This window comes from Sciurus carolinensis, chromosome 18, assembly GCF_902686445.1.
Source record: "Sciurus carolinensis chromosome 18, mSciCar1.2, whole genome shotgun sequence".
Lineage (NCBI taxonomy): Eukaryota > Metazoa > Chordata > Mammalia > Rodentia > Sciuridae > Sciurus > Sciurus carolinensis.
Window position 1 is genome coordinate 5,601,946 of NC_062230.1, and position 9,745 is coordinate 5,611,690.

Here is a 9,745-nt window from a genome sequence, read left to right on the forward strand (position 1 = left end):
GCCCTTCTGACAGAAAGCAGTGGATCATGGGTAAGGGCACTTGCCCCAGCCTGGGCCCTGGGGGTCTCCGGGCACTGACACTGAACACTGGCTCTGTGTAGTACATGTAGGACAGTAGCCGAGACCTTCACCTGGCTGGAGTCAAGAGGCCAAGATGGGCTTTGGTGTCTGACCCCACGCTGACAGGTCTCGGGTGGCCCACACAGCTACACCTCAGGGGACAGACGAGGCAGGTCACAGAGCTCTGCGCTGCCCCAGCACATGCGCGGTGCCTTCCCTACCTCCCAATACAAGCGTGCAAGCTGCGTGCGTGGAGCCGCCCACCCCTCCCGGCCTGCTGCAGTCCCCACCAAGCTCAGGGGCTCCCGCCTCTAGGCCCACGTCTGCACCACCAAGCAACCATGGCCAGACTGGCCCCGTCTTGCCTGCTCCCAGTGACGCCTTGACCAGCACCCCAAGAAAGGGGTCAAACAGGCCATAAGCCTCAGAGACAAGGGCGAGGTCGTCTTCCAGCCACAGACCCTGGGAAAGGGACCTTGAGACAAGTTGGGAGCAGGCTGACACCCTCATTTCCTACACAAACGAGGAAGGCAAAGTGGGAGAGGGAAGATGGCCATGACCCTAAGCAGGCTAGTGCCCAGAGCCGGGGGCTGTCACCCTGGGAGTCCCTGAGGGTCCTGGCAGGAGTCCCAGGCCCACCTCGGAGACATGGCACTTGGGCCTCAGAAAGAGGCGCACACACGCACCCTCCTGCCATACGGCTGTCCCGTGGGGAACTGCCTCCTGATTGGTGGGGAGCCAGAGAATGGGACCTGGGCTGAGCCCGACACCCCTGCCAGCTCCACTCCCAGGGAGCCCTGGGGACCTCATCCTCCTGTCTCCCCGTTCCCAGCCCAGAGAGGACTCAGCAGTGCCACACGGGGTTTATTCCAGTCACAGCTTCCAGAGAAACTCAACAATAAATTACAGCATTAAATAAGCTCCCTGCTGCACCACGCCCTCCTCTGCCCCTCCTCTCCTCGGACCCTCCGGGAACCACCAGGCCTGCCCCCCGTGCGCTAGCCGGGGATAGGGGTGTGAGTCTCACTGGGTCCCCACCCTGGTCCTCAGCCCCCTGGCACTCACTTGCCTGACCTTGACAGCTGGGCAGCTGCTAGTCAGCTGTCTCTTGGGGGGAGGGGAGGGCAAGGAGGGGGCAGCCGCCATCCAGAGCCAGGCCTGTCACTAGAGATGTGTGGGGTTCTCCAGAGACGGATCCGTCTTAGTCATGTGCAAGACCACGGTGGGGGCCTTATAGTGGCAGTGGGTGCCACGGCCATAGCCCCCAGGGGCCCGACAGGCCTTGGCCCGGGCCCGGCCAGCTGCCATCTTGCGGTGGCACAGGCTCTGCCAGGTCTGAAAAGTCTTGGAGCTCCACACCCACACACCGCTGGTGATGCCTACCACCAGTGACATGAAGATTTTGAGCATAAAGACAGCCACAGTAGGCACGGAGCCTCCTGGCAGAGAGCAGTCCCTCCGGCCTCCGGGCGCAGTGGCTGCTGTGCATGGCTGCTCTGTGGCCCTGAGGTGCCAGAAGTCCAGGTTGAGGCGTTCATAGACGTAGCAGACAATGACGCAGGTGGCAGGCACCGTGTAGAGGATGGAGAAGACCCCAATCTTGACCATGAGCTTCTCCAGCTTCTCCGTGTTGGTGCCGCCGGTCTTCATGATCTTGCGGATGTGGAAGAGGGCCACAAAGCCGGTCAGGAGGAAGCTGGTGCCTAGCACCAGGTAGCAGGACAGGGGCACCAGAACGAAGCCCGTGAGCGCCGCTGCGTCCATGCTGGCCACGTAGCAGAGCCCAGTCAGCTCGTCCCCAGCCACCTTGCGAAGCGTGAGGACCACAATGGTCTTGAGGGCTGGCAGGCCCCAGGCAGCCATGTGGAAGTAGCTGCCATGGGCCTCAATGGCTTCATGGCCCCATTTCTTGCCTGCTGCCAGGAACCAGGTGAGCGTCAGCACCACCCACCACAGCGAGCTGGCCATGCCGAAGTAGTAGAGCAGCAGGAAGACCAGGGTGCAGCCGGTGTTCTCCAAGCCCTCCTGTATCACGTAGAGCACGCCGGCCTCCTGGTCGCAGGACACGCTCTGTGCGCCAGCCACGGTGCGGATGAGGAAGGCGAGCGAGTAGACGTTGTAGCACATGGAGAGGAAGATGATGGGGCGCTCCGGGTACTGGAAGCGGTGGGGTTCCAGCAGGAAGGTGAGCACGGTGAAGGCCGTGGAGAAGAAGCATAGTGCGGACCACACGGCCATCCAAACCAGCGCGAAGTCCTTGTCCCGCCGGGACCAGAACACCTCGACGCCAGGCCCGCAGCGCGGCGCGCACGAGCGGCTTTTCTCCACGTACTGGAACTTCTCTGGGTTCTCGCAGGTGCCTCCCGCGCCCGGGCCCGGGGCTGCGTCGCCAGGGGGCCGCGCGGGTCGCGGCGCCACGGGCAGCATCCCCAGGCCCTTGTGGGGCTCGGCAGGGCCGGCCGTGGCGTTCTCGGGAGCCTCCATGCAGAGCGCGTGCGGGTCGTTGCGCGTGGGCAACCGGGCGCAGTCAAGCGAGTCTGGCCAGCCGAAGTTGAACTGCTCCATGATGGGCGCGCAGCGCAGGCGCGCCTGCTCGCACATGGGCCGGCAAGCGGGGATGGGCGTCGAGACCTGGTCGGTGCACATGGGCGCGTAGAGCGAGCACAGGAAGAAGCGCAGGTGGCTGTGGCAGCCGTACTGCACCAGCGGCGCGAACTCGGCCAGCTCGGCGGCCGCCTCGCCCTGCGACGTGTGGCCCAGCATGTTGGGCATGCGGGTCAGGTTGTAGCCGATGCCGCGGCACATGGGGATCTCCACCACCTGGCACGGCGCCGGCCCGCGCCCGCGCTCCGGGTCGAAGCGGCCGATCTCCAGCGCCGCGCCGCCCGCCGCCAGCAGCTGCCACAGCAGCAGCGCCCAGCGGAGCGGCGGCACGGCCATCCCGGGCGGCCCGGGCGGAGAGCGCGAGCGCGGCCCCGGCTCACTTGGACCGGGCCGTCCCGCTCCCCCGAGCCTGGCCGCCACGTCGCGGGGTGCGGGCCATAGCCGAGCTGCCCACGTGTGTCCGGGCGCCGCGGGGCAGCGCTCGGGCAGCCGCCCGAAGGACAGAAGCCGCCGAGCCCGCCGAGCCGCCACCGCCGCTGCCACTCGAGCCGCCGCCGAGCCAGAGCCGGCGCGGTCTCCCCCGGGCCGCGGCTACAAGCCCGGGGCGGGGCTCCAGGCGGACACGCCCAGGGGCGGGACCCGCTCCCCGGACACGCCCCCGCCAGGCTTTAAAGGCGCCGCGTCTCTCAGCCACGTTGGGGCGCCCTCGGGGGACCTGTGCTGTGGGCGACCTATTCGGTCGGCTTACCCTACTTTTTCCAGTAGGTTCTTCCCCTTCCCTGACTCTCCCCGCGTCGGAACAGTCTCGTTGCCAACACCCCCAACACTGGGTCGTTCTCCCAAGTGGGGAGACTTGTCTAAGGCCTCCGCGTGTGGGAAGTCTCTGTTCCTACTCAGTGACTGTCCAGGGGCAGCCTCTGCCTCTTCACTGGTTTATGTGCCTCGGTTTTCTTTTCCGTAAAGAGAATAGATGGTCCTATTCTTGTGCACCTCTGCTGAAGGATCCCGCTGCAAGCTGGACCTCATGCCAGCTGCTCAGCCTTCCAAGAATACTGCACTATGCCCATTTATCAGGTGGGGAAACTGAGGCTGAGAGGCGGGACATATGCAAGGGCATAGAGTTACTAAGTTCCATTTGTAACTGTCTGACTCTGGACACTGTACACATTTCCCAAGGCCATTCTTCTCCCTTCTGAAGGAGTGTTACCACCCTATCACCTCTCTAAGGTGCCCCCTTGAGACATCTGTGACCTGCTTAGAAACTGCTGTGGTTCCCACATAGTTGGGCAGGTAAAATTCAAGTGCCACCATCACGCCCCTCAAGGGAGTCCTTTCTGGGACCTCTTAGACTCCATCTATCCCCACCCCCTTGGTCTACAAATACCTGCAGGATTCAGACTTGAGATTGCACAGGTGAGCTGGCCCTGTAATCCCAGCAATTCTGGAGGCTGAGGCAGGAAAAGCCTTAGTTCAAGGCCAGCCTGAGAAACACAGTGAGACCCTGTTTCAAAATAAAAAATAAAAAAAGGGGTGGGGATGTAGCTCAGTGGCAGAGTACCCCTGGGGTCAATCCCCAGTACCAAAACAAGCAGAAAAAAAAACAAAAAACAACAAGAAGGGCTGGGGAGAGAGCTCAGCTGGTAGAGTGCCTGCCTCACAAGCACAAGGCCCTGAGTTCGATCCCCAGTACCGCAAAAAATAAATAAATAAATAAATAAATAAATAAATAAATAAAACAAGATTCTAGATGAGATCTCAGCCCAGGGTCAGACAGCCTACCAGCTGCTAGGGAATGCTTAGAGAATGAATGACTGGGACCGAGGGAGCAGGGAGGCTAGGGAACTGAACAGGGACCATGGTGAGTCAAGCAGCCTCTGGGCCAGGCACTTGACAATTCCCTTTTGAATACTCATGGCGGTCTTACAAAGAATCCTGCACACGTTTTGCAGATAAGAAGCTGAAGTTCAGAAAACTCAGCTCAGGGTTATGTAGCTCCTAAGGAGCAGGGTTGGCAATCAAGCACGAGGCTGCCAGTAACCACGCAGGAAGGGCATCTGCCCACCCAGTTCCATGCCCCCGAAACCTGCATACTGCAGTCTGGCAAGGGGTGGGAGCTCAGAAAGGGGACGGGACAGCATTCCCACACATGCCTTCATTAGTGCTCAGCTCCCCTTCCAGCTGGGACAAAGAAAGGCATATGCTGTCCCAGAGGACAGGAGGGATGGGGCACCCGTGCCTGCGTGGTGAGAGGTGCTGATGCTAGATCCTGAGCTTCCCACAAAAAGGAGGGCAGGGGCATGGTCCCCTCTGAAAAAAAGCCCCAGCCTTGACCACCTGATCAGGGACAACACAGGTTCCCAAATTGTCGACCCCAGCTCCCATTGCCGGGGTGAAATTTCATGCTCCTAGGAGGGTGTCAAAGCCCTCCCAGGAAAACCCCATCCCTCTTCATTTCATGCCGCTCCTTGCTCCAAATCCTCGTGGGGACCCTTTCCCAGGCCCAGGCGGCCCTTCTCCGCTCTGTCTTGTAGGCCGGGCTCCAGCCTCACCTCCTAGGGGCATCCTTGTGTCTGCTGGACAGGGCTGCAGACTCTACCCTGGACCCCAGTGTCCTTGCCCACCCACCTGGTCCCAGCGCTGTGAGCCCTCCACCCAGCCTCTCGCTCTGCCGTGAGACCAGTGACTGTCAAGGGCCCTGGGAACGTTTCATTCCCTCTAACTGGCCCACAGAGGCCTGGAGACCTGGATGAGAGTGAAGTGAGGTTCAGCTCTGCTCCTTGAGCCCCCGCCCCTGTCACTGTCATGGCGGACTGGGAGGCTCAGGATGCTGGGGACGAGGCTGCGACGTTTTGTGTGCCCCGGCCCCCTCCAGGGTGAAGGGGAGTTGGGGGCCCTTCCTCTAGCAGCCATGGTGGGGAGGGCGCTCCAGGGGCTGTGGGATGCCAGGCCTGTCGCCATGGTAACAGCCAGCTCCTGGGAAGCCAGAGGTGGGGGGATGGAACAGCCCCGCCCCCATGCAGATGCTGCCCGGGAGAGAAGAGGCCTCTTGGGCCGCTTGCCCACCCACCGGGCTTTGTCACTCGATCCTCCTCTTTACAAAAGCGGAACAATACCCGAGGCCCTCACTGAAAGGGAGACTATGAGGAGGACTGGGGGACGGGAGAGGGAGGTCACCATCAATGCCCATCCCCAGTCAATGCCCATCCCCACTCCTGCTCCGCTGGGCAGAGGGGCCTGAGATGGGCGAGGTGGAATGGAATCCGGCCCAGCTCCTCCTCCCTGGGTGCTGCCGCTCTTCCTGGGGGCCTTGGCTGGGGAAGGAGCCTCCTCCTGACTTGTGTTCCCAGCCATGGCCTTCCCAGAGACCCTCTTCCCAATCCGCCCGGACTGTGGCCACCACTCCCTCCGCACTGGACACACGCCCTACATCCCAGGTAAGCCACACCCTCCGCGGTAAGCCACACCCTCCCGGGTAAGCCACTCCCTCCCAGGTAAGCCACTCCCTCCAGGGTAGCCACACCCTCCAGGGTAAGCCACTCCCTCCACCCCCAACTCAGCCCTGACAGCGCCTCCTCCAGGACCACCCCTTCCCCTGACCCTGCCCTGTTAGTCTGGCGCCTTGAGTCGGCATGTGACATCCGCGCACCGGCCTGTGACTCTTGTGCCTGTCCCCCATGAGCCTGGGGACTTCTGGAGGTAGAGGACGGGGCTATGCCTCTCTTGTCTTGTCACCCAACCTGGGGTAGGCACCCATAAATATTTGGGTGAAAGAAGAATGTCCTCTGGGGCGCCCATCAGTGGCAGAGTGCTGGTCTAGTATGCCCAGGACCCTGGGTTGCATCCCCAGCACCTAGAAACAAACAAAGTGGGAATGAGAGGGGACCATAGATCCTTCCGGAGGAGGCTGAATACCAGGGGGTATGAGGTTGGGGAAGGCTTTCTGGTTGGCTCCAGGGAACAGAGGTGTCCATGTGAGTAGGCAGGGACCAGAAGGACTATCCTGCATCTCCTCCACTGCCTGAGGAGGCCCTCAGGAGAGGCTGGGAAAGACCCAGCAGGTGCCCAGCACACCTGTGTCCTGAGGAAGACGCAGGTGGGACCTGAGTGTGTCCTTGTAGAGGGGACCCTGGCACACATGTGTGTGTACACACAAGGTGCACACAGGTGCCTGATTACTCCTGTCTGCCATGTGCCATGTACACAGGGCTGGTGAGATTCCTGTGTGGACTCAGGGGATGTTACGACTTCTGCACTTAGGGTTCTGAGTGCTGACTCAGTTTCCCTTCATGGGGATGTCAAGAACTGGACTAGAGTATTTGTTCCATTCTTACTAAAGAAATATTTTTAAAATTCCTTATTAGGGCTTCGACAACTTCCACAAGCATCTCAACGTGAGAGGTGATTGGAGAGATAAAAGATGACCATCTTTTTTTTTATCTGCCTCCTCTTAGAATACAGTCTTTATCTTTGCTTTCTTTTACTAAAATGGAATTAATACTGGACAGAGCACACCTCATTTTTTTCTCACCTAAAAATATATCATGGATAGATGCATGGATCTACAATCAAACCAAGAGTAGCCGGTGGTGCGCAGCCAGCGCTGCTGAAAACAACCAAGAGAGACAAATGTTAACCATAGATTCTCGGTGGGGTGCATTCAGTGCTCATTGTAAATTTTGTTCAACTCTTGGGTGTATTTTTAAATTTTCATAATAAAATATTTTGAAAAAAACCCTGCCAAGCACGTCACTCTATGTGAACACACAAGGATATAACTCAGTTTTGGGGGGTGGTTTTTGGTGCAGATTGAACCCAGGGTTGCTTAACTACTGAGCCACATTCCCACCCTTTTTATATTTTATTTAGGGACAGGGTCTTGCTAAATTGCTTAGGGCCTCGCTAAGTTGCTGAGGCTGGTTTTGAATTCGTGATCCTCCTGCCTCAGCCTCCTGAGCTGCTGGGATTACAGGCATGTGCCACCTCTGGGAGCCAACTCACGTCTTCAACAACCACTTTGTTTTCCACCGTGTGGATTTGTTAGAAATGATTCAGCTACTCCCCTATGGATAGGCATGGAGGTTGTTCCTGATACGATCCATGTTACCCACAGTTATAGGATCTATGTTCAGGGTGGGCAACCTGTGGCCCATAGACCAGAGCAGGACCACTGGCTGTTTTGTAAATAAAGTTTTATTGGAACCCAGGCATACTCATTGCTTTCCTCTGTGGTTGTTTGAAAGTTACAGTGAGTCATTTTGACAGAGACCATAGAGCCACAAATATGTACCCTTTATAGAAAAAGTCTTCCTGCCCTTTACGGGAAGTTTGCTGAACCCTAAGTGCACTTGAGTTTTCATTTCTATGACATGGAGTCTGAGGACCTGGACTGCTGGGTCAGTGGGGAGTGGACTTTTCTAAAGCACTATTGAAGGACATTGTTGATATGATTTGATAAGTCACACATCCTGAAGTGTGCTTGTGCGATCACCATCGATCCAGATAATTCATGTGTTCCCGTAGAAATGCAAATATCTGGCTGGGGCTGTAGTTCAGGGGTAGAGGATTTGCCTGGCATGTGTGAGGCACTGGGTTCGATCCTCAGCACCACATAGAAATAAATAAAAACAAAAACAACACTATTTAAATCATCCAGTCAAATGCACAGCACAGAGTAGATACTCAAAAATTTTTTTTAAAAAACTGCAAATATCTTACTGCATATTAAACTGTCAACAACTAATTAAAATGTCAATGACTAATACATAGTAGAATATAGGCTGAAGTGAGCTTAATAACAGCCAGCATTTAAGAGACTTACGAGTTTGCACTGCATGGGGATATGACAGTCACTTACAAGGGGACTCCTCCGTGCAAACACCTTGGGAATTCCAGCGCACCAAGCCACAAACAAGCTTCGACCTAGTAGGAGCGTTACACATGTGACCTCGCCTCACCTTCATCCTTACGCTCAGTCCCTGGAATAGGTGTTACCGTTCTCATTTTGTGTTTGAATCACTGGAGTTACAAGTTGTTCAGGTGTCTAGACCAAGATCACATGTCTGGTTTAAATAAGTCAGGTTTGAAGCCGGGTGCCGTGTCACATGTTGTCATCCCAGCAACTCAGGAGGCTGAGGCAGAAGGATCGCAAGTTCAAAGCCAGCCTCTGCAACTTGGCAAGGACCTAGGCAATTCTGTGAGGCCCTGTCTCAAAATAAAAAATAAAAAAGGGCTGGGGGTGTTGCTCAGTGGTTAGCGCCCCCCGCACACACACACCGGGTTCAATCCCCAGCACACACACAAGAATCAGCTATGAAGTTAGCTTGAGCTGATTCCGAACCCTGTGCTCCGTTCACTGCAGCCTGCTCCTTTGCCACAGGTGACAGACCGTCTGAGGGACAGCTGCATGGTAGCTGAGTATTCCATTTGCTTCTCTGCTGCTTTAGTAAGTGTGTTGTGTGGAGAAAGATTTGAACATCAGCTAACGATTATTGACAGCTCACTATCTGCCAGGCTCTTGGCATGTCTAGGTTAAATTATGTATCATTTCTGAGTTGGATACTTTACAATTTTAAGACATATTACCATCAATTTTGTCCCAGCTCCAACCATTTCTGGTCATGGTTTTTTTTTTAATTTTTTGGTACCAGGGATTGAACCCAGGGAGACTCAACCATTGAGCCACATCCCCAGCCCTTTTTTTTTTTTTATTATTATTATTTTTTAGTTGTAGATGGACAGCATGCCTTCATTTTACTTTATTTTATTTTTTCCCTTGGTGGTGCTGGAGATTGAACCCAGGGCCTTGTGCATGCTAGGCAAACACTCTACCAACTGAGTTATAGCCCCAGCCTCCTGAGCTCTTTTTTATATTTTATTTAGAGACAGGGTCCCAGAGACAGGGTCTCGCTAAGTTGCTTAGGACCTTGCTAAGTTGCATGGGGCCTTGCTAAATTGCTAGGCTGACCTTAAATTTGTGATCCTCATGCCTCAGCCTTCCAAGTCGCTGAGATTACAGGGGTGCACCCCCTGGCCAGGTCATGAATATTCCATGGAGGCTTCTTTCTGGGTTCTAAATGATAGA

At 56.4% G+C, this 9,745-nt stretch overlaps 1 protein-coding gene across 1 annotated transcript; it reads right to left on the minus strand.

The window, feature by feature from the left end:
* Positions 1 to 925: 925 nt before the first annotated feature.
* Fzd9 (frizzled class receptor 9) lies at positions 926 to 3,200 on the minus strand. Its single transcript, XM_047533806.1, has one exon. The coding sequence runs from the start codon at positions 2,998 to 3,000 to the stop codon at positions 1,225 to 1,227; it is 1,776 nt and encodes a 591-aa protein (XP_047389762.1). The 5' UTR covers positions 3,001 to 3,200; the 3' UTR covers positions 926 to 1,224.
* Positions 3,201 to 9,745: the final 6,545 nt, after the last annotated feature.

What these genes read in the sequence shown, in the direction of transcription:
- Fzd9 (XM_047533806.1), bottom strand. Translation starts at nt 3,000, where the DNA reads ATGGCCGTGCCGCCGCTCCGCTGGGCGCTGCTGCTGTGGCAGCTGCTG.